General features: G+C 36.2%; 1 protein-coding gene across 1 annotated transcript in view; it reads right to left on the reverse strand.

The window, feature by feature from the left end:
• The window catches only part of LOC140163682 (polycystin-1-like), a 52,434-nt gene extending 26,466 nt beyond the window's left edge, over nucleotides 1-25,968 (reverse strand). The window contains 2 exon segments of the mRNA XM_072186997.1: nucleotides 243-860; nucleotides 25,750-25,968. Coding sequence (XP_072043098.1) covers nucleotides 243-860; nucleotides 25,750-25,858 — 727 coding nt within the window. The 5' untranslated portion in view covers nucleotides 25,859-25,968.
• Between the last annotated feature and the right edge of the window lie 383 nt (nucleotides 25,969-26,351).

Genomic DNA, 26,351 nt, shown 5'->3' on the forward strand with positions numbered 1-26,351 from the left:
ATACAATGGAGGCTGGCGACAGTTGAGCACAAATAACCACGACGTGAACGTTAAGAGACGACTGTTTTTATTCATTTTTATGGTCATTTAAAATCGATTCGTTCTTGATAATTATATTTCTAACATACATGGCATAATGTTGTGATTGCCGGAGACTTCCTTGAAGAAACAGCAACAACGATATTATACGCTGAAAAATTAAATATTTCAAACGGTTGCCAAATTTAACTACTGAATCTTACCTTCCATTTCAGCATTATAAAGATCGGTTGGTTGCTGCCAGGAGAAATAGAAATAAAGCCTTCCTATATTTGCGTTGCAATATCCCTTTGATCTATCGTTCCGTCGTCCGACTAGAAAATCACGAAACGGGTCATCATTGCCACATGTTGGGATTGTATCTCTTGGAACACCCTGAATTTGGCTCCCAGCGCATTGTCCATCAACATACACGTCTACACCCAGATCATCTTTCCATGTTACAATAAGATGCATGGATTTCTGTATCTGCGCTACAAACAATACATGCCATTTCTTCTCCGTTGTAGATATACCCACGTCAAACAATGCATTGTTGGCGGTTTGGTTGATGGAATTCAAGCGGATGTAAATACCGCACGATTCGCTGCGCTGTGCACCAGTGGATATTAAATAGGATCCATGTTCACCGATATGTGTACCTAATTGTTTGAGCCACATCGATACGGCGAATCCGTTGCTACATTGATTGACATCTTCACGACACAACCCATAGTAGGTACCAAAGTTGTATTCTTGATGACTTGCGCAACACGTTGTCCATAAGAGGGGATCTTCGCTGTCTATTTCACTAAACCAGGAAAAACGATAACTGTTTGAACCTGTAGGTCATAATAATAAAGAAAATCAATTGTATTTTTAAGTAGAAAAATATCAAGCAAATGAAAGCAAATCGCGCTTGGAGCATGATTCGCCACACTTGTTTTGACTTTCATGATATTAAAAATAAGAACAAGGTTATATCTTGCTCATGTCAGACCAATGTTAGAATACATCTCTAAAATCTGGAATTCTATTAACAAATATCTTGCTAGTGACATTGATAGAGTGCAAAGAAGGGTGACAAAATTTATTGTGAGAAACTCTGCTCCATTATGAATACATGAAGGATAATGTATGAAGAGTTCGGACATGCATTCAAAACGCTCCACGAACCAATATGATTGCAATGTTATTTTTTCTCAGGCGTATGCCCGCAGCAACAACTTCATGTAATATTCTTCTGCGTCAGTTATTGTAACTTATACGTCAATATTGACTCAATATGAGTTCAAAACTCATTAGAAATGACCATTTCAGGCCATTTTAAAATCATCTCGGCTAAGAGGGACAAAGAGATGCAGGACCACCTAAAATAATGACGGGTGTTTGATCAAACACACATATTAGATGCATGGGATGGAGGAGATACAAATGGAATATATGGAGGAGATGAAAAAGAAACATGCACTAATGGATCACGGAGAAGCAATTCAAAGATATTACGGTAACAAAGAATAAAGAGGTTTACTTCAAACACTTTTGCCTGACAAATCCATTAAATGAGTACTCACGACTTTAGCTTTCGCCAACGGGCTGATGTTGAAAAGGCTTGTTGATATTTCCAGGAAGTGATGATGTTTTTGTTTTGAGCAGTGGATCGTATGCGTGATGTAAAGAAATGATGCCTTAGTAGCTGTTGATTGATTTGGCCCCCTTTTTACGGTGTAGATTGCTTCCATTATTCTTCAAGTGAACGCATTTGAGTCCTTACCGAGGATTGGTGCCTCTTCCCATTCTATGATATGATTTTCTTGAGCTATGTGGTCTGTAATGGCTGATTTGTGATGTTCTGTGGTTGATTCTTTTCTGTTTGTTCTTGTGAACTTTCTTTTGGCAATTGTTTCAGAGTCCTTTTTATGTTCTTTTAGTCCCGTACTGAATTGTCTTCCAGTCTCCTCTACATAAGACATGTCGCATCCTTTGCAAGGAATATTGTACACTACGTCACTGGTCTGATTGTCCTTAGGATAGACCAGCAGACTTTTAAGTGTGTTGGTAGGTCTCGTGGCTGTCAGAGGATGATTTAAGCACTTCCCAGCAAGTCTTGCGGTTAACACAGCTGTGTGAGTGAACATGACACCACTGCCCGCCCACTGCATACACACGTGCATGGTTAAATTTGAATTTGGACAGATATATTTACAATAAAAACACCTTCAAAAGGTTGGTCGATTTCACATTTTATGTTATCTACAGAAGGTGTGAATTATCCTTCATGCATACATCACTTTAGATCTGAAATCGACCAAGTAATAATGACACACGGGCAATTCTAAACAACATCTTTTGCACAGAGTTCAATGGGATTTGAAAAGTAAAGTGGCAGTTGAAACTCTAGTGATAACACTTTTACAGTGCATGATGGGGCTTCCTTAAATCATCCTCTGCGTGGCTGTGGAGTGTTATGTTTCGCAGTGGACCAAGTCACTTGTGATCAAGCCATCAGCCCGGATAGCGAAAGCTAAAGTCGTGAGTACTCATTTAATGGATTTGTCATGCAAAAATGTTTGAACTATTTATCTACAATCCTACAAATGCATCTATTTACTGTAATAAAGAGGTTTATCAAATGAAAAGGGAAAAACGTGATATCGAAGAGAAACATACGAGAAGAATCGAACCAGTGGAAGGAGAAATACACGAACTAAGTTACATGAACGCTAAATTGCAAAAGGATAGTGGCAATCAACAGGATCAACTAACTGATCTTCTTTCTAACCTGGAAGAACAAAGCAGGGTACTTGAACGCCAATTGCAGTACTCGAGGAGAAATTTTAGTAAAACATGATGATAGGGCTTTCCGAAGCAAGGGGGGAGTACGGCATACGAATTAAGTAAATCCAGATATTTACTGCCACAGACATTGAGGTCTCATCGCATAGGGAAACCAGGTATGAAACCCAGGTCTATCATTGTCAACAAGATACAAAATACAGAACAAATTAATGAGGGTGAGAACAAATTGAAGGCAGTGGCGTAGCGTCATAGGGGCACGGGGGTGCCCCCCCCCCAGTTGATGACCCACGCTACGCCACTGATTGAAGGGTCGGAACATGGTGAATTAGAAGCACCTGACAGCATTCACACGGGACTTATTGGACAAATTAAAGGAGTTAATTGAGCCAAAGAACTCCTTGGGTCAAGAACGTATGGACTTGGGAGGGAAAGGTGAAATCGGGAAATATGTATTGCCTGTCAGAGGAAAATGTACATGATGTGTGAACATGAACCGCATTTCGTTACTTACGCTAGATGAAAATGTGTGTATATACTGCTTTAAAACTATGGTAATGAAAAGTGATAATGAAATAATGAAATTAATTATTATTGATGAAATTGATGATCCCGCAGGAAATATGAATTTATCAGATATCATTATGGATGAATATGACAGTATGGTTTTTAATTGAACTATATTTCAAAATAACACAAAGATGTTGAAATAAATGAAATGAATCTTGAACGAGAGTGTAATTACCTGACACGTGACGTAATCGGCCTGAAGTACAAAGGGTAAATTTTCTATATTAAATTCTGATATAAAAAGCATAAACAAATGTTGATATTTATATAGCGCCATTCACATGTATCAAAGCGCTAAATTCCGCTGTCATTAGAAATACGTCAGCTGTCATACAATGCCCAAGGCATGCTCATACCTTTGGGCGGTGCTCAATGGACATTATTCCTAACAGCTCCCCATTTCACCCCTGGGTAGAGAGAGGCAATTGAGGTAAAGCGCCTTGCCCAAGTGCACAACAAGATGGCACCACCGGGGCTCGAACTCGAGGTAGAGCCTGTACTGCTGTGCCACCGTGCCCTACATTGAGCATTGCAACATCAATTTTTTTTAACTGCAACAATGTTTAAAAATATCAAAACACAGATCTACAATGATCTGAAACCCACTTCAGGTGGTACTTCACCCCTTGATAAATTTGTGACTATTTTTGCATTTTTCTCAAAAAACACTGCTAACAAAAGTTAAGTATATTATAGTGGCGAGAAATCCAGTTACTACACTGGAATTTCAGTAACTCAAGACAAGCGGTACGTTATTTATGATAAGAAAAGAGGTACCGCTAGAATGTACCTCATTTCTTAACATACGTATGTGGGCGTACATTACGAATAAGCCGTAAAGTCGGGAAATTGTATTCTGAGTTACAGTGTAAAATGTGACCGGACACTACGAATCAGCCGTAAAGTCATAAAATTAAAAAGGAAGGATGACCTGAACGATTATTATTGACGGCTTTATCTATTTTTATATGATTCGTTTCAGGCTTAGTTTTCCTTTACCAGTTATATTCGTAATCCATATCATACCAAACCAAAAAATGTCAAATCTTACTTTATTCAAGAAACTTCGTCATCACCTTTCATGTATGTAATAAACTTCATCTTCACTTTTAGAAGTCTATATCATAATCAATAACAACATGCGTCCGTGCAGTTAAGCACGCAATTAAGTTACGCTAATTACGGTCTTAAACCTGCCCATTTTCTATTGATCCCACCATTATCTTACTAACGATACGCAATAAACTCACGAGTGATATTATATATAAAACTAAAAGCTGGGCTAGTTCATATCGCCAACGATCCGAGAACGCGCCATAATTACATCCGTGGAGTTTAATTTAAAAACCAACAAGCATGAGCTCGGGCAGATGTTTTGCACCACTGCTACGCAAATAATAAAACATAAATTTTATGATCCGTGGTAGTTCAAGTGGTTGACATTGGTTTTCACAAATTGACGTATAATGTTTTTCACACGTTTATTCACTAAATTCCGAGTACAAAAGGTACCTAATATCTAAGATTCACGAAACAAAATCAATATATGTCACTGTCTATCTATAGAATCACTGAACCAATACTAGGCATGTTTATAGTCATTTTGAATAGATATTCCATTTAGGTTTCAAATTTTGTCATGAAAATTTACAATTTTGAAATTTTTGAAATATTTATGAAATTTGTTCGATATGTTTACTGAACCTATCACACGTGCGTTATTAGTAAAGACCATTCGCGTTCTAAGATGTATGGTGTTTATAACGATTTCTAAGACAACATACCATATCGCGTGCACCGTTTGAAATGTCAGTTTTGATTTATCGATTGAAAAACATGAAAGCATGACAGATATATAATTTCAAAAGTAATTATCTTTTTCAGATGAATAAAGGGGAGGATACGTTTATCACCTTTGTACTTTTATATCCTTGATTTCTGTTGCCTGCTATGACGATAAACATGATGAACAAGTTTTAACTTAACTTAGTTCGGTTACTTAAGGGTAGACGAGGTATTGTTGGTCGAAGTAGCCCAAAAAATTGATTATCTAAATCAATATATTATTGAAAACTAACACTTTGATGTTTTGCAAAAGTTCATTCTACAAAGCATATACTTTGAAAACTTGCTTAATTTATTGTTGTGAATGAGTTATGTACGTTTTACAAAGGTGTTGTTGTTTCAGTCCTCTTTACAACATAACTCAAGAACCACATGACCTACAAAAGTATATCTGTAATGTTTGAATTCTTCTACACATTGGCTACGAAATAACCAATGCAATTTTTACCAAAGCTGACTGCCATTCGCAAGATGCTGTAAACTACCAAATCGCAACAGTTTAAAATAGTTGCTAACCTTAAAGTGGCATGTATGAGGTTTCAGACACCCTACCAGCTTTAGCGGTATATGGGATAAGAATTTCTATTTCTTATTACTCGTCCCAAGGAGTAATAATTTTGTTATTTTTTGCCAAAACGTTTTACACAATATATTAAGGGCTGGGGTATGAACGTTTGGACAGTATTTATTTTGGGACATTCGAGCACATCAGACATATCGAATTGTATTCTGAATACGAAGAATGTCATTCTGATATCAAATAATTTTGATTTTTGAAATTCGCAATTTAATACACATTTTATGGCAAATCATTAAAATTGATATTTTTGATATTTAACAGTACTTGAAGTAAACTTTATAAATCTGATGATTTATACTTAAAGTGTATGTAGGTGGGATGAAAATCGACGATCAATTGAAAATTTTGACCTTTCGTATTGAAGATATGGACTTTTTTCCCAAAACACCAAAAAAAAATAGGTCTTTTGGGGAAAAAATTCCATATATTCAATATGAAAGTTCAAAATTTTCAATTGACCGTCGGCTTTTCCTCCCTGCTACATACACTTTAAGAATATATCATTAGATTTATATAATTTACTTCGAGGACTGTTATATATCAAAAATTCAAAAATATCAAATTTTATAATTTGTCATAAAATTTGTATTATATCGTGATTTTCAAAAATGAAAATTATTTGATATCAGAAAGACATGCTTCGTATTCAGAATGCAATTCGATAGGTCTGAGGTGCTCTCATGTCCCACAAAAAATACTGTCGAAACGCAATAAACGCTCATTTTAGATCCCTTAATACCAACAGTGAAGGAGGTTTTCTGATCAGATCATTTTAAGCTGAATTAATAAGGTAAATGACAGAAAACACTTAATGATGTCGCTATTATTTCGCATGTGAACATGCTAAATTTCATAACGACACGTTGACGGACAAGTTTTAATTAAATCATTTTGTACTAAAAAGTTTTACAATTCGGTTGATTGATGACAGAAAATATGATATCTATACACACAAGTTTGGTTTACATGGTTAGCTTAGCGGAATATAAAGTCTTTTTCTTTAAAAATTTGTGATTAACAAAATATCAAATGGAAATAGAAGTTTCCTACCACGTAAAAGCACGTTGAATTTTCTGTATTGTTAAGGTTCAACAAGGTCTAAGGTGCCCTCTAAAAGAACAAATGAATAGCATAACCATTTCTTTGGGTTTTTTGACAAACCTATGCAAAAATGCCTGTAATCACGTCTCCAAAAAAAGAGCATGAACCAAAATTCATCATCAAATATACAAGCCTATTTTAAGAATTTCCTATGAGCTTACAAAAGCTAAAATATTAATCTGTAGCCTTTACATTTTCATATACACCAATAAATATTGCACATGTGATAAATATTTATGGGGAAAGTTCATAGGAAACATGACAGACCCCAATAAAGTTTCAACCGGTCAAATGACCACAAGGTTGTTTGATGGTTATGTAGAACTGTAACCATTTTTGGGCAAAGTTGAACACTGATGGCGCTATTTATCTTAAATCTTGCTTGCATTTTTACACATTTTCAAACTACATTTATCATGAAATGAAAGGAATAACTTATATTATTGGGCTAAATTAAATTAAAAATATTTGTAAATAGCGCCCTCAGTTTTCACACAAATAAATATACAGGTAATAGAATAAAAATTACCACAAAAAGGCATAAATAGGTTAAAAATTTGATAACGAAAAGAAAAGCTAAGTAAAAAAATAACTAAAAAATATGTGTGTATATTAGCGTGATAGCTGTTGGTATTATAAAGGTCTAGAATTTTTTTTAATGTTTTTAGCGAAATAAGATCAAGTCACAAAAACGAGTCCGGTTTTCCTCACAGTAAACATTGACGCCGACAGTTTCTCCGCTTCTCCCTGTATATTTTGGTAGGGAATGCCGCAGGTCGAGAGCAGAGGCGTACCGATCGGGGAACTCAAGACTACTCCCTCGACCCCTCCCCACTCCAATGCAGGTACTGGGACAAAAGTAACTACACTTGCCAAAATAGCCCCTGTTCACGGCGGAATAAAATCGCCATGCGTGGCTGTTGAAAAACTAGTGGATTCTCCCTACTACCATGGCAATTTCTGACACGAAGATATAGGGATGATGACGCTGTGCAAGGACGTGATCTAGAGTTCATGACGAGCCTGGCGTAGAAAAACAGCATTCACATTTATCGTAAATAGGTATACTTATACTGCATACAATCTAAAGTAGGTATGGATAAATAAATAAAATAACTGTATAAAGATATAAAAAAAAAAAAACGAGTAGACCCACTCTCCTGGCGGTTATCACTCAAGTATCCGACATAGACTGATAATACTAGAATAATAGGATGATGTATTCAAGATTAGCCGCATATAACATGTATAATGTTGTGTAATGTCTGGGGCCAATATGCATATCTCATTATGTGAAACAAAATCTGACAATTTATGATGTGATGTGTGCTAATAATGATGAACGCTTCATTATCTGACATTGACCTTGAAGTGCTGCTAGTAGTGGACCTATCTAGTTTATTACACTGGATATGAAATGTATCAATCTGGTTATGTAGAAGTAATAATATAGCTCTTCTTTTGTTACTTTTGGTTCAGTTCAATCTGGACTTAATATCGGATCTGCATTAAATAAAAGAGCACTCAAAGCCTACCTTCCTTCCTTCCAATACAGTGCGGTTCTCATTTGGTTAAGAATAAACGCACAACGTGTTGTGGGCACGTAATTATGTATCAATTGTGAACAAGGAGGTCGTTACATTCATATACTCGTAATTTGTAACTGATAATTTCATAAAGATATTAACATTAAAAAAGGAAAAAACAGTTACCCCACTGACATGATTGTTTTTAATATTGTGATATCTTACTTGATTTTTAAAATACCATTTTGTAAATCTCAGACCAACAGAGGTTTTAATGTAAATGCATGTTAACTCATCTATAGATCTGAATAAACATAATCTGAATCGATCCGAATCAGAGCGTCCTTGTGCTGAAAAAAATCACATGATATAATAGCCCGAAATTATGGAGATAAGATAAACATAAACCTTAAGCTATTCAAAGCATTTTAAAGGCTCAAGCATTCTAATTTTAGCTGCAATTTATCATAATTTGCATTATACCAGAGATCGGTATGTTTTTTGACGATCTTTGATTATAAAAAGTAACCAAATAGCTTTCTCATATTACAAATCTGGACTTTCGATCTACAAATGTTGACGGGGGGTCAAAATCGCGCTTAACCATCGCATTCACATCTTTACCAGCACTCGACACTGGACTTCGGGTATATACGCTCGTATATAAATGCGCATTTATAAATGCGCACGTGACATCTACAAGTCGTGTTCAACGATGTAAGGTACCCGGATGTGCACAAATTCCACACGCAAAAGTATAGGCGAAAATGACAGGTTACAAGGAAAGTTGGTTTTGCAAAATAGTGCCATTGATTGCAAAGGGCAAAATAATTTGACCCGAAACATAAACTCTTTATTTGGATTTTCCATTACGGAAAAAAAATTTATGACGGAAAAGCTAGATATAGCTGATTTAAAAGTTATATTTCATTATTTCCGTGCTAAATGGGCGTGGCAATTGGCCATATTGATGTCGCGATGTGATTCTTACTGGCATTACGGTCAGAACTGGGTAGCTGCCGATGATGTTATTTGATAATGTTTGCACGTAGGGAACTTAGGGGCTGTCATTTTCTTCGGAAGGAAGGGGTCATGGATTTATTTATTTGGGAGTCAAGATAAGTATCCCCCCCGTAGCGCCGCCAATGAACATAACTCTGACCCTAATTTTAACTCTAATTATAACGTAAATTGAGGAAACTATAACTTTAGCCCTTTTCGGTATAATGACCCTCTCAAACTAATAGGCTAGATGTCCCCGCCCGACCTCCTCAATTCTAACTTACTCATTCGCTCGCAAATGGACAAAAACAAATTCAAAATGTGTTTTTTAAGCACCTTTTTGTCCCCCATGCTAAATCGGTAATCTGTACACCCTTTGTCATCCTTTGACGTACAATTTAGAGTATAAACACGTAGATGACTGTACATGATCTAATCATCCCGGCTGGAAGATGTTGAGGAAGACTCGTATACTATACATCACGCTCATACGTTATATGACAATATGACGTACAATCACGTATGTGATGCATGGTTTGAGGTTTATTCAGCTAGTAAGTTAGATCTCGTCATACACATTATTGTCATGGTATATTGTAATTGTATGCGTCAATTTTGTTCAGTTTGATTCAACCGGCTTATAAAGTTTTGCTTTACACGGAAGGGGAAAGTTAGCAAAAAAACAATTAATTTATGAGTGTAAAAGGGAGGGTGGTTTTGGGGAAGGGGGGACAAATAATATTTATAAAATTATAAGTAAGGCGAGAAAGAGAGAAACCCTGTTCTACGGGCGAACGGACCTTTCAAGTAGGTTCGGTCGGTTGGTATTTAAAAAAAAATTAATAACCCAAAAAATCACAAAAATGCTGTAAATAAATTTCAATTTGAGAAAATAAAAAATAAAATTGTCCTGAAATTTCCGAAATTTGGAGTCGGCATTCATTTGTACAGGAAAAATTTGTTTCCCAATTTGTTCAAAATAGAACAGGGTTTTCGTTTTTCGTTGCATAAATAAATAAATAAATAAATAAATAAATAAATAAATAAATAAATAAATAAATAAATAAATAAATAAATAAATAAATAAATAAATAAATAAATATTACACGTATATCAATACAGTATGTATTGGACTCGCTACACTGTGTTTCACGTTGCTAAACGATCATCAGGCGAATGACTACAAACTACGGAGGTTTTTTCTTCTTCCTGGCATGGCAACACTGCCAGGAAGAAGAAAAAACCTCTGTAGTTTGTAGTCATTCGCCTGATGATCGTTTAGCAACGTGAAACACAGTGTAGCGAGTCCAATATATACTGTATTGATATACGTGTAATACTACTGCTCTTTTTCGAAATCGAGCCCTCTTTTACAGCAGTTTGTGATAACTTTTTTCGTGTATATAAATAAATAAATAAATAAATAAAAATAAATAAATAAACATTAGTTATGTTTGTACATGGGGGGTGCTGTGCAATAATCATGATCCTTTGATATCCATGATTTATCCTTGCAAATTTATAGCATCGAACCTCCAGCCAATGTTCCTTGCCAGTGCTAGCCACGAAACAAGGTCACAACTGTAGCCACTCCTTCAATGGTTGCCATTTCAGTGATTGACAGTGATGTAATGCAAATATGGCGCTGGCCATCTGGTCACGTGCGCTTTTATAAAAGCGCATTTATATATGTGACGTGTCATGTCAAAAGGAGACTACACTTTTGGGCAGGTTATCAATTTTGAGGTTATTGCATATCTTAAATATAGAGATATTTTGCTCCTCAACGCCGTTTTCCCCAATGAATTCAGACATTCCTAAGTGAAGATATTGAGTTCGTAAGTTATGGTATTATAAAATTGGAAATTGAGATATCAGCCTTTAAAAATATTATTGACAATGTTGAGAGTAGGAATTACCTTGAAAAATGTCTCCAAAAATATAAGATGCCAGTTATATTCCGGTCTGAAACTATCAGACAATATTTTAAACATTAATAACTGTTTTACATCACAAATTCGAAACAAACTCAAATTGTGAAAAAATCACCCCCGGGCAGATTTTTTTGGCTATTTCTCCATTTACGATCCTGCCCAAAAGTGTCTCCTTTTGACATGACACGTCACATATACAACCGTAGACTGGCCCCCAGTCTCGGTTCGGTTCCATCTCTGGATAATGTAACAATAAATAATTACGTAATGCCTTATGAAAAAAATGCCAACTCCCCCCTTATTTTCTTCAATGCCAAAACCCATTCCTCTTCATCCACAAATCGACGCCACTAATTACACCCACCACAGTCAACCATGCAGCAATATAGAAATATACTCGTATTATAAGTGAACGCGAAAGTCCATTGAGCGCTGATTCCGAGACTGGTCCAATCTGTTAGAGATCTCACTTCCAAATATTCGTTCAACGAAGCACGGTGATTCCGATGTCAATTACGAAAGCCCCGCCCCAGTTTCAATTCAAATATGGTAGCACAAAGCTATGCCGCGGGATGTGACGCCAGATCTGATGGGACACTTGTCAACAACTGAGAGGTATTGAGCTCAAGTGGCACGCGTCTGATAGACCCATGGTACGCGCAATAATAAAAGGCAACCTCTCGACTCGGACTTGGGCCTATTGTCCATATTGCGTACATTATCGCGTGCGGTTTGCAAATGTTTGCACATTATTTAGCTAGGGAAGCCTTTTCAAATATCCCCGCGCTGCCAAGCTGCGTTGATTGGTCGGATACAATATCGTTGATTAGTCGCTTACACAAACGTTAATGTAGTGAAAACATGGACGTGGTATATGAAGAGTTGAATTGCAAAACTGCTTAGAGACCATTTTTTCAAAATTGAGTTTTTGATGTTAAGTTATAGTGCTGATAAAAATACACATTTTAGTGCTTGTTTGACTTTCATACCACCTTCCGTTCCTGAGATATCGTAAATTTTCCCTTTCGGAAATCTTCGGGAATTTCCGGAAATTTGAACTTATATGGGCTATAAAATCTCCGAAAAATAATTTTATTTTCCTTTTTTGATGTTTTATGGTAGCATTCAATGGTTTTTAACTTTCAAAACCAAAATTAACTGTTTGTGAGTCTCCATGTTTGAAAAAAATAATTTTAAATAACAAAAGTTATAACTTCGGAAATACTCCAAAAAGGACAGAATATGGCATTTTGGTGAATTTAATTAAAAAATCATGATTAAAAATGTAAATGAGATATTAAAATTTTTCTTTTTGATTTTGAAAGCATTAATCAAGGTGCATAAAATAATGCCAACGGATGGGCTCAATTTTGATTTCAAAGATGTTTTTTAGAAATGTTGTACATGAGTTGCGCTGCAAAACTGCTTACATCCATTAAAGGCATGATATAAAAGAAATAATAAAATAAATACGAAGGCTAAAAAATTGTACCAAACTTCTTATTTTAGTTTCTATCCACCAACACTTTAATCAAAACCAAAATGAATCAAATCGAACAAGTAATAATTGCACAGTTAAAAAAACGTGTTTTTCTCAAAAGTCAAAAATGGATGTAAGCAGTTTTGCAATTCAACTCTTCATATAGAAAGATTGCGTGACTCCAAATCCGTAAAAGTGAACTTCCAGCAGTTTGTGGGAGCTGGAAGTCAAATTGCCTACAGACTGGGAGGGTCCGTGTATTGGGTTGATTTTTAATGCTATGTAATCTACATTACCAGTCGTTCTCCACGGACCCGAGGGAGGGTCTAATACAACCGAAGTCTACTGCTCGAGAGAGAGCAGGTAGTCTTGGTTGTACGAGTCCTTTATCGCAAAAGGTCATCGTTGACATGGGCGCAAGTAAAGGTGGGATTTTACGTATCTCTTTCAAATTGCGGACGTGACATGGCAAGGACAAGGACGGATCATAGAAACATAATATTGCAAATTGTTTTGTCAGATTGGTATAATATTTTTTTAAACCCATCCTCACATTTTCTGTAAGGTATGATGTATAAATTACTATTTTATTTAGTGTGCTGACTGTGTGCATGTGGTAGATACATTTGCCTTTATTTTTAAGCATTTTGTCGGGGAAAAAATTCGAGATTATGCTTTTGGTATTATATAGAAAATGCAATTTTAGGGTACTAAAGTTGATTTTTCATGTTATATGTCTTTGTTACCTAATGTTTAAAAATAGTAAAAAAATACATATTTCTTCATTCACCAATGTATCAAATTAAGATACAAACTAACACGTAAAATGATCAACTTTTTGTCATCAATTGCTTCGGACACTACTGATGCATGGATTGAAGATATTACGGTAATGGTATGTTCAGTATGCTGTTTCCAATTAAATGTGAAAATTGTATTAGAGGCAGCATCATTACTGTTAGATTAGGGGCTGATGAGGTTGCCATGATTCCACCTTGATATGGAACTTGATCGTCCTTGAGCTATAGCCGAAACCTTCTGCTGGCTTTCTCAAAGCGTTGATGATGCTATTGATCCATCTGCTTGGAGCGGGAAACTTGACCGGATGTTTTGGTTTTCCCGAAAGTGGTATTCCTGTCTCCAGCGTTGGTCTTGAGTGTCCTCGTCTCTGTTTATGGTGTTAATTGTCCCCTCTCTTGCGAATCCATATCGCTTCCTTTACCCATCTTGCTCTGCGATTTTCTTCTTTGCCGATGATTGATGAACTGTTCTATGATATGGGTTTTTTTTCTTGACACATGATCAGTAGCGGATTTGTTTATTTCTGTAAGAGATTCTGATCTTTTGGAGCGGGTGTATTTATGCTGACTAGCTTTCTCTGCTTTAATTGTGCTCACTCATGCGGACGCCGAATTTTCTTTTAGTCTCACCGATGTATGTTTGGGGGCAGCTTTTACACGGGATTTCATAGACACAATTGGCAGTTCTTTATTTTTCTTGTATTCCTTCGGGTAAACGGGCATCTTTTTGCTCTTTTCCGCGTTTGGATTGTCTATTTTTTTGTTTGGTTTATTTTTTACCTTATTAGATATGTCCGTTTTTTCTTTTTCCATTGTCCAATTGGGGTAACCACACTTTTCTAACGCGTTCTTGATGTGATTCTCTTCTGCGATTTTAACCTCATCCTCGGTGATGATCTTGTCACCTCTGTCTAAGTCATATATAGTGATCCGCTACTCAAGACCAACGCTGGATATAGGAATACCACTTCCGGGAAAACCAAAACATCCGGTCAAGTATGTATATATATATATACCGCGCACTGTACTGGCACTTGGGATAGTCGTCAGTGGCCATCGTGGGCAAGCAAGCTTGACTACGCTAAAGCAATTTCGACCGCGTGCATCATTTTGAAAATGCACCAACTTTCATATACTGGTATAAATTTTTGTCAAATTCGAGTGAAAACCTGCACCACCTAGCCAAAAGAGCAAGACTTACATCACCCTTCCTTTCATTGATGGACTGTCGCAGAAACTGCAACGCATTTTTAAGTCTTATGGGGTGTCAACATCCCCATACCACTTTGAGGAAACTACTTGTTTCACCAAAGGACCCAATCCCGCTGGAAAACGAGCTGGTTGTGTATACCAAATAAACTGTACTGACTGTCTAAAATCATATATTGGACAAACTGGCCGCCAACTGGACCAACGGTTAAAAGAACACAAATCTACTGCCCCTAGCAGGACCCCCTCAGCGGCCACAGAACACAGTACCGACTCACGCCACTCCATAGATTGGGACAATGTTAAAGTGCTTGACAGAGAAGACAGAGAGTACCCACGCTTAGTGAGGGAAGCCATACAAATCAGAAGACACACGCCGCAACTCAACCGTGACCAGGGCTTCAAGATCCCGACACTGTACACTTCATTGATTAGACCTAAGGTCATCTCAGGTCAACATCCCTGGAGTTCTCCTGATGAGGAAATAGTTCTCAATAATTTTGTGTTGCATTACTGTTTAAATTTTACCTGCAATTTTTGTCAATTTAGAGTGTTTGGCAGCAAATTTGGTAACAAATTGGAGCTAACAAGATTCTGCACACGACCTTATCAGTCAAGTAATTGTCATAACTAGAGCAGCAGGTTTTGGTGTAGGACGGGTTACATAACTGCGGACTTTCTTTATTTCAGGTGTTTATATGCAGGCATTTCTTCTAAACCTATACTGATAATCATTGTTCCATAATACCCATGTTAATTAATGTAATCAATATATACATACTTTCCTCACTCTGGACATCAATGCATTTTCTTTTTTTAAATTTTGGCATTTTTGCTTGACAAATTCAAATGTTTACTATTTTCACTACTGAGTTCCATATGGCTAAAATATATGCCACATACATTGCTGCTATTTACAATTGAAGAAAGTCTCATATTTTGTTTTTAAATAAAGTTGTGAGTATAAAATTAGATATTCATTATGAAGTATTTTTGCAGCAGTCCGAAAATGTTGGACCTTGGTTGGACTGAGCAGGTCGACTTTTAGAATAATCTTTCTTCAACTGTAAATACCTGTAGACAAAATACAAATGTCATGAATGCTGGTTTGAAAAAACATATAGTATACAATTAAGTAAACTTATTACTTTCATTGAAAAATAAATTAAGTGGTAGCGCCGTATTATGCAAGATGCAGTAATAGTACCACGAATACCCTTTTGTCTTCTGCCTACCCATAGAAAAGACAGAGAGCGTGGTACAAACAAATGAAACATTTGGAAATCTTGTTTATTGGAAAAATAGGGTTTTTGCTACATCCCTTAATAATTCAAAATGGGCAAAATAGTGATTTTTCCCTATTATAACCTTCCACAAAAACGTTTCAAAACGAAAAAAAGGGGCTAAAGTTAACAAATGTTTCCTGTGTGGCTTTTCACCCTTTTTTAAAATAAGAAATTACTTCTTTGACAGACGCACATTGTACATTATACGTAACACACAGTAGCAATCTAATTGAAGAATTATTGTTACATATATCACAACAAACTGCAGCAACATGCAAATATTTTCTAATTTAGAAATATCTACTATACTAAAATAATGAGCGAAGTGTGTCAGTCTGTTTGTCTGTCTGTCCGGCTATGCGTTTCGCCGCGCTTCGACGCATCGATGCGATATTTCGGATATGGATAGGTACCGGAAAAAGCATGTCCTTCGGCTGGTTTTAAAGGTCATCGGAGTTCAAGGTCAAAGGTCGTGGATTTCAAACTTTGTCCGATCAGGCTCAAACTTGGCGGGTGGAATACTTGATATAAGGGAAATATAATGTGCGGAATGAATCAAATGAAGGTCAACCGAGGTCAAAGGTCATCACGGAGGGTTCAAATTCCAAACTTCGTCCGATCTGGCTTAAACTTGGTGGGTAGAATCATGCATATGAGAGGGAAAATATAATCAAGGTCATCCGAGGTCAAAGGTCATCCTGTGGCTGAAGTTTAAACTTCGCCCGATTTACTTAAACCTAGTGAAAGTAATTATCTATATTACGGGAGCATGAACAAAATCAAACCAAGGTCATTTGAGGTCAAAGGTCATATGGGGACCAATGTTAGAGTATGTCCAATCGGGCTTAAAAGTGGTAAAAAAATCCTCAATATAACATGAACCAGTTACTCTCACAGCTACGGGTGAACTAGTTATATCTAAAACCACTGGTGTGATGGTTTCAGTATTATTATTGAAAGGGTGGGGGTGAATGATATTCAATCCTCTACTCTAACCCAAGCTATTGTACCCCCAGGCCCTGGGTTTGCTTAAAGGCCCATTCAGTGATTTGCTCATCCGAACGATCGTAAAAATCAGAAAAAAATTCAGATTTTGGTACCTTTGTCATTGTCATAAATATGTAAACATACACTCTTAAAACAAACTAATCAAAAATGATTAGAAACTAATCAAATTTGATTAGACTGCCGTATCGATAGGTGACTTACTAGAATCTAATCAAAATGATACGGAGAGTCTAATCAAATATTTGATGAGGGAACTAATCATTTTTTACAAGTTATCTAATCAAAATGATTAGATAACTATTCAAATTTGATTTGATCCTTATCAAAATAATACGTAATATATCAAAAATGAATAGTTTACTAGTTGCAGTTGATTAGAATCCATTCAATTTATTTGAATCTATTTGACTAGAATCTGGTTAAAATTCTAGTCATGTTAATTTGGGGAAATGCGTCGTCTCTTGTCCGCTTCACGCTAAGAGAGGAACACTATACGACTCAACACTGTGGTGTTAAATAGCCATCGAGTGTAATTTGATAGCATGGTGACACGTATTACAGAAATTATCTATAAAATTACGGTCTTAAAAGAGGATGGCAGAAAATTATAATGTATTTGCTTGAAAATATAAAATCTATGGTGTTAAATAGCGTTTGCCCTGTGTTCTTCACCCGTGGTTTTGTTTCCTATTATTTCAACTGAGATTCTAACGTACTTTTAAAACATAATGAACACAAAAATACAGATGCTAGATTAATATATCAATAAAAGTGGATTTCTTACTAGTGCCTATGTCCCCACCGTACTGTACAAATGTGTAATGGCGGCCGACCAAGACCCCGGATACAGCAGCGTGCGTACTTTTGACCAATGAAATCCCTCATTATCGTTGACGTCATTTTGATGAGTGTGTCGATTCAAAGTTTTCTGCGATGTTGATACTAAATCGCATCAAACGATATGATTCGATTTAAAAATGATAAGGGATCTATTCAAATTGATGAGTTTCTATTAAAAAAAAAATGAATAGACTTTCTATTCAAAAAAATTAATAGGCTGTCATTAGAGTGATAGCCTGCTAGTGGTTCAGTCGAAAGCCGTGTATTTAAGACAAAAATAGGGAATTTACATGAATCTGTAATTTAGATATTGACAGTATCTAAATTAGCTGCATGTATTTGAATGGGGCTTCAACTTCGTCTGTACTGCTGTTTTCTTTGTTTGTTGAATGACTTATCCTTCACTTTTAAGCAATTTATAAATAATTTAATTTTTTTACACTTTCGCTGGGATCACTGAATGGGTCTTTAATTTTGAAAACAAAACTATGAAATATTATCTTATCTTGGTTCTTTATCTCGTCGATATCCAAGACTGTTTCCTTGTATATCTTGTAATTGGTGATACCACTGTTTGATCATGTTGATATAATTATGTTCAATTTAAAAGTTGGTAGTTTTCATAATTGCAATTTGTATGATATAAAAACATGAAAAAGCACGTCTAAGTCTATAAGTGTAAGAGTATTGGAGTATTTTTAATGTTGATTGCGAAACGTCGGCGGTAGAGAAAATTAATAAATGTGTACTTGACCAATTTAGGCGATTCTTTCATAACGATTTATCCCTAACAATAGTGGATTTTCAGTCTTCATTTTATTAACTATCCGTTATTTATGTCTTCTTTTTTTTTAAACTTTGGCAAAACTCGACCACGTTTTTTTTATCATTATAATTATTATTAAAGCGAGAGGAATGGCGGGAGTCATATTTTTCAAGTTTTATATAGCCATTTAACTATTTACTAAAACACTGCAGTGTACTTCTTAATATGAATTTTTAATACTAATCTTATAGAAAATGAGTTAGGGAAGCCAATAATTGAATTTTTATTTCCGCAAGTCCTGCGGTTGTTGAGTTAAGGCCAATATCAATACAACTGTTTTGGGGTTTCCCCTTTTATTCATTTATTTGTTTGTTTGAAATTTCGGATGCTTTCATGTATTTATTCAGATCTAGGAATGTGTGTTTTTATCATCACGAATGTCTGGAATTACCGCTTTGATTTTAATTAACTTTACAACGTATCTGTTCACAGGAATCTAATACTATTATTTAATCCCAAAATCTTGTGTTGCGTCTACCATCGACCGACCGACCTTTTGAGTTTCGAAAGATAAAGCATTGTCTTCAGTAAACCAAGAAATTTAAGGGATGGGTTTATATGTGTGTAAATGGAGGAGAAATGGGAGGATTTTGGCATGTTTGCTGTGATTGTTTGCCTAGCAATATTGATCACAAGTACACAATTGATGGTGCATATCAAGGACCAAACTCTATAGTTTTATATTTGAGCACGATCACTTCTGTAAGGTCATGGGAAATTATGTAAATCGGCTTTTATATTTGATGTTGCATATTGGCTCACGCACTTTATTTTTGTACCCAGTATTTCACAAAGTCCCTGTACTCTGATGACCCTATGACTTTTTGCTGGTATGTTGAGCACTTTAAACAATTAATTATAGTACTTACCTCCTACTTTAGGAACATGCGTATGTCTTAATGTATGTCGACCATGTCAACAACCCAGTGTAGTTTTACATGGTTGGAAAAGTCTATTTCCTTTCGCTATTTTGCCAATCATAATTCATAAATTGTCCAACTTTTTTGACAAAAAGAGTTTTACAACTATTCCGCCAGCAAGGAAACACAAATTTATGTGTATCCAGTGCGTCCTTTACGTTTAAATAGTTCAGTTTATTGTCAAGTTGTGCCTCTATACGCCATATTTACGGAATTGATGATACGAGCTGATACGGAATTTTTGAACCCAAATTTCTTGAAATATACATTACCTTTTTAACTTCTCGCCACGAAATTGGATTCATAAGAAGGTCAAATACAAGCCTTCCATTATGGCTGGTATCATCATCTCGATTGGTGTCTTGTGTTAGTATTATTCCATATTTTGCTGGTAGAAGTTCAATGAAACCTAGCCCTAGAACTCTGGCCATAGTATCCGTTTTTACTTCCACTAGGGCCAGAGGCACTTACATTGAAAAATTTGTTGGAGATGCTTGAACGATCCAGTACAAAAAATCAATGCTTGATCGAACCAATACAAATGTGTGTCAGGTCACTAATTAACATGATAAAACCCACTTGAGAACACGCAATCGCCAGTCATTTCTAAAGATGCATTTATACTCAATCGCTTTTGCAGAAATCTGAATCGCACGCATGATCAGTGTACTAAATCGCCGTCGTATTTGCCTGCTGAGCATGCGCATGAATCGCTGTTTTTCAAAAGCGACACGTAGGCCTATATTGACACCCTCTGTCGGTCAACGTTCTCTAGAATTATTGCACACATAACTTGTGCAGTTAACGACAAGGATTCAGTCTGATGATGAGCAACCCATGGGTATAAACACAGCTTTACACAATGACTAATTTACATAGGCACAAAAGACCGTGTTCATGTACCGTTACTCAGCCAAACATGGCAGAGTAGGTCCCGGATGACGGTACATGTTCCTATCTCCTCAACGTTATACCTTTCCAACAAGGAAAGAGATACGAAAAGCGAACGTCTAATGAAACCCTCCATAATTTACGACTACTGTCACTTGTGTTATAAACTCGATGTGTTTACTATATTGTCGCTCGGGTCCGCGACTAATCGCAGGGACCAGTCTATCATTAGCTATTCTATACACTTTTCAATAGCCTTATTGTGATGTGTGGGAGTTTTAAAAGCCGAGCCATGAACAAAATATAATGCGAGCACCCGGGGGCATCAACTTTAGAGGTGACGGTATGTGCCTGTCAATATATGCCCCTCTTTGAAGCCGACTATACCCGATGACCAGGCACCTTCAGTTTTCAAAATATTATACCCAATGACCCCTTTTCATTTTGATTGTACATAATTGACCCTTTTTTTATAAAAAAACCCCAACGTTTTGTACTGATATGCGCCTACTACGCGACGCTTGTACAAAATGTAGGCACATATACCCATCAATTCTAAAGTTGAGTGCCCCAAGGGCGAGCGCATACTGCGGGCCAATGAACAATGAGATAGTGGCTTTTCTGATATCACTTTGAGGAACTGTTGAAGTATAAAATCAGCCAACGAGTAGGTGTGTCCAAATTGCACATCTTGAATTGAGACCAAGACATGCTGTTATTTCAATTGTTATATCGTTCCGGTTGGTTTATTACCTACCATTGCCTACGAGATGCAGTTCTAAGGTGACAGAGGGACAGGTCTGCAATTCGATTCCACAACCATTCATACCTTTCATCTGTTTTATTGTATTATCGTGCGAATTGCTCCGTGGTACCTTACGGGTACCTGAATTTTATTTGAATGAAGATGACTCTGTCATGCTCGACGTCATATTGCATAATTTCTATACAGTATATGCAGTATATGCAATAAACCAACCAGAACAGTATAACAATTGAAATAATAGGCAGTTCTAAGATAGGTTAAGAAGAATATAACGTCATTCTGTATTATTATTCAAGGTTGTAACGTGTGTCTATGCTGTCATATAGGCCTACCTGGCAACAGACACGCCCCCGGTACAAACAGATGAAATTTGTAGAAAAGCGTGATTATGACAAAAAACATTAAAAAATGATACTTTGAGGTATTGTTTTTTTAATTTTTGTATGGCAGATCATACATACACATGTGCTGAGGTCAAAAGGTAAAATTTTGTTTTTGACCCCTGACTCACCTGTCATTCCAAACAACCCCTTAACAGTACATTCACCAACTAATTGGACAATAAATGTCATGACGGGTTGAGCCCGGGTTTGAGAGGGAAATTCCATCATGTTATAACATTTCTAACTTAAAATGTTGATAATAATACTAATTTTAGTCACCTTGTGCAAACAAGAAATAATTTATTACAGCAATGTAGCGGTCTAATGTTAACAGTTATATTTTATAGTTCTAATTTAAGTTTTAAATTTCAAAAAGTACTTGAACTTTTTTCAAAAAGAAACAAGTTCGGAAAGCTAAAGCGCCCACATTGTTTTCCAAAAATATTTCAAATTTCTATGCAGATTGAAGTTCTTACCGTATTTGCAAATAGTAAGTTTGTTTCCATGAGCTATATTATGTTTGCATCCAGCGAAAAGTGTGCATGCTTGTTGAGGGCCATAAATCAAAAGTATTAAACACTTCGTTTTTGTATTGTTCTTATTGCGCCACACATAATGAGACCCAGGGCCGGATTTACCATAGGGCCAGATGGGCCCGTGCCCAGGGCCCCCAAATTTTTGGGGCCCCCAAAAATTGCCTGTGCAGTGTACATCTTCCATTTTAGACGAAAAACACCATATTTTGGGCCAAAATAGGGTACAAAAATTGCCAAATTTTGCGCGCTTCGCGCGCACTGATCTGTTATATAACAAAAATCAGCTTCAATTTGGGCTAAATTAATCTAAAATTGAATTTATTTTTTCGCGCGAACTTGCCCACTTGAGTGCACATGTCTTTCTCACGGTGCGTTTGGGGGCCTGCAAATTTTGGCCTGGCCCAGGGCCCCCAAAAAGGTAAATCCGGCCCTGATGAGACCAACTTCTGTGAAAAATGGGACCCAAAAACATTTTGACCCATTTTTAAAAATATTTCCTTTTTTAAAACATTTACATCAGTTATGAAAAGCAGTCGTGGACTTATTCTACATTGATTTCCTGAAAGGTGTGTATTCAAAGATTGCCTGTTCAAATTTACACATATTTGTACATATTTGTGGACTTTTTGTGATAATTTTTTGAGTGCTGGTTTCTACGTCTCCTACGAATACAATTTTTCATTGCACTATCTGTATCTGTTTAAAAAATGAAAGTCATTAATTTATGTGCCATCTGTAGAAACCAGACATCTTTATTATTTTGTTTAGCTGCCAGAAATTATAAATGGCACAAAGGTTGGTTTGGTAAAAAAAAACACAAACTGAGTGAATAGTAAATAATATTTAAGCAATAGGTGAAAGGTAATACATTGTTTAATACTAGCAAGTTTCAATAGCCTGCGTTTAAATATTTCTGAGAACAAAACAAGCAAGTATTCGCAGGTAACTTGAATACAATGTGACATTATGACAGTATTGCGAAACACCGCCATTCCTGCCAATGCCCATATTGGTACATAGAGAAGGCCCGTATAATTATATTCGCTATCAAATCATATGTCAATGGAAGTTGCGAATTCACATGTATGCCTGCCATGCAAAACTGAATGTGGTTTAATTATTGTAAAATATGTACTGAAATAGACAACAGTCCGTTCATCTGGAAAAAAATCAGATTCGAGGAAGATTAGAAAGGATAAATACTTGGATTTGTCAGCTGTCATGTGTGCTTCATTTTCAACATTACCGACCTACACGATTCTGAGTAATGTCTGTCCAAATTGATTTATTCGAAGGTAACTTTTAATGTTTTTGCTAAGGTTACCTACGAATACCATGGACAAAAACGACTGTAGACAATACCGTGACGGACTCTGGTATAAAGCTACTTGTAGTTGCACTCAAACGAAAGGTCACAATACGTGACTGACTCCATGATGGACTTCACAAGTCTGTAATAACGAGGCGACATTATTAATATGTGACAGGGCCTCTAGTATTAATAAACTAACATAAAGATAAAAATACATTCAAAGTGCTTTATAAAATGAAGATTTGATTGCGATAAGGAAATTAATTGTCAAAAATATAAAGTGGTACTCCCGGACAATATTATTTTTCATATTATGGATAATTCAACAATTATTTATTACGTAAATTTGCTGTTGAACTATTTGTATATCAAAATGAAGTGTTCAAAATCTTGCTAAATTAATTAAAATGTTGTGATCTAAGGTAATAACATTTTTTCATTTGGACGCACCATCTGAAACAGATCCAAAAAACTACAATTTTATCTATTCATTACATACATAGCAAATTGTGAACCTCTAAACTCAATATAGATATTGCTAAATCGATCATGTTACCTACGAATACCCGGGTGTCTTCACCTATAAAGCGTTAGGTGTATGCTTATATAGTTCCTAATATATTCCAGAAAAAAGATATCCCACTTTTTCTAATACAATATGTAAATTGATTTATACTCATTTGCTAAACCAAATACAGAAGCTGACCTAAACTTCATTTTCAAAAATAACAAAAATTGAATAAGATCATATTGTTCGCGTTATAAGACATGAAAATTAGTATTTTCTGTTGAGCTAGTTTTTTCCTGACACCCTGTGGTCTACAATACACGAAAAACGCATTACTGGAAATTGACCATTTGTTTTAGATTGATTAGTATTGCAATAGTGAAAGCATCCTAGTGATTCTATTTTGTACTTTTAAAGAGGACCCGTGTACACTTTTGGTTGAATTCGACCATATGCATTTACCACCTTATAGTTACGAAGTTTAAGGAGAGCCTGGCGCAGGAAAATCAACGTTTGTATTGTACCTGGTATAGGATCGCGTACTACCGGCTTTTAAAAACAATGTTCTGTAATGGAATTCCGCAACGCTTAAATAGTTTTGCATACAAATGGATGAGTAGGGCCTACCAATAAACAAATCTTCGCATTACGTATCAGCTCTTTAGAAAATGTACTAGAATTTGAAGCCGGAACATAAATATATTGTGCGCAAACCTGATGCGCAAGTTGACAACGTCTAACTGTATATAGACGAATCCAATTTCACGCATTCCCACACCTCAATGGTAGCCATAGCTGGGTCCCTGTCGGCTCAATCTCACCTAAAATGTGAAATGATGCGGCCTTGGAGGGTATTTTAAACTGTATTCTATGTTACACGTAGACAAAAGAATGATGACAGTTTACAACACAAAAGAATCTAACGTCGATTTTTAAGCGGCTTTAATCCACCCAATTGGGCAGTCACAACACCAGTTTGGTGTTGCGGGGACCAAGTAATGGCCGACCAAATCCTGACCATAACTTGGCTCGTTGGATTCGTCTATGTATATGTCACAATACATAGCCCTATGAAAGGACATGATTTGCTTCAAACTTGATCAGCTGTGCAAGTCCCATATTGATTTCTGCCTCTATTATATAGGCAACAGTGATGTCGTTACTGGTAGAAAATTGTGTAAAATGCTATTAATAAAACCAAACTACAACATTGTTTTTCCAAGATAATTTTCATCGTATAATGGTTCCATAAGACCCTTTTTTAATTGTTGCGTGCTGTTTTAATAGACAGTGTATACCCTAGCCCCGCATTACTAATAACAGAACTGAATACGTAAGCCTACCCCAATTGGCAGGTAGCACAACCTAACGGGAAAACGCCGGCGTCAATGTTGGACTTTATTGGCCCTTTCAGACGGGAAAACAATATCACCAACATGAACAGCGTCGTAACATCCATGCATTTTCCTATAGTCTTCTATAGTCGTCTGAAATTTCTAGAGCTATTGTAAAATAGATTTCCCTTTGTATTCACAAGAAAAAAATCCAGACATGGCGACTTACCGGGCGGGCTTTTACAACAACATTTGCAATTAAAGCACATAATATTTACCTGGCACATTGGATCTGCATGTATCCGGCGAATAATCAACAGTAGTAGATGCCGACGACCATCCGTCATACCCGACAACTAATCCGACGATGATATAAAACAGAATCATGTTTGAAGAAAAAATATCCACGGCACTCTGAAGTACATAATTGTTTATATATGCCTTAGCATGTTGATGTTTATGTCCTGGAACAGTTGCGTAAATGATACAGCTTTCTCCTTCATATTACCAAGCCGTCTGTTTGCCGTCAATTCATGTAATGGTATTTAGCTTTGTTGCTCACTTGTTAGATGCAACCCGTGAACTCGTTGCAACAGACATTTTTCTCATCAGAAACGGTGGTTAACCATGCCGATGACTTATTAGTTTATAGTCGCTTGCATTGCGTGATTAACCACCAGCCAATCAAATGGATCGTTATTTATGATAGCAAATATAACGTTCCAGCTCATTGGCTAAAAATGGCATGGTTTGAGGCAAAGAACAGAACTAGACATGCAGCTTTACTCGTCTCTTTTGCATGATAACACGCCTCACAAATTTAAAAGATTAGAAAAATAATTTCGAATGTAAGAAAAATGTCAATCATGATGTTTATTGG

Source organism: Amphiura filiformis, chromosome 11, assembly GCF_039555335.1.
Source record: "Amphiura filiformis chromosome 11, Afil_fr2py, whole genome shotgun sequence".
In the NCBI taxonomy this organism is placed as follows: Eukaryota; Metazoa; Echinodermata; class Ophiuroidea; order Amphilepidida; family Amphiuridae; genus Amphiura; species Amphiura filiformis.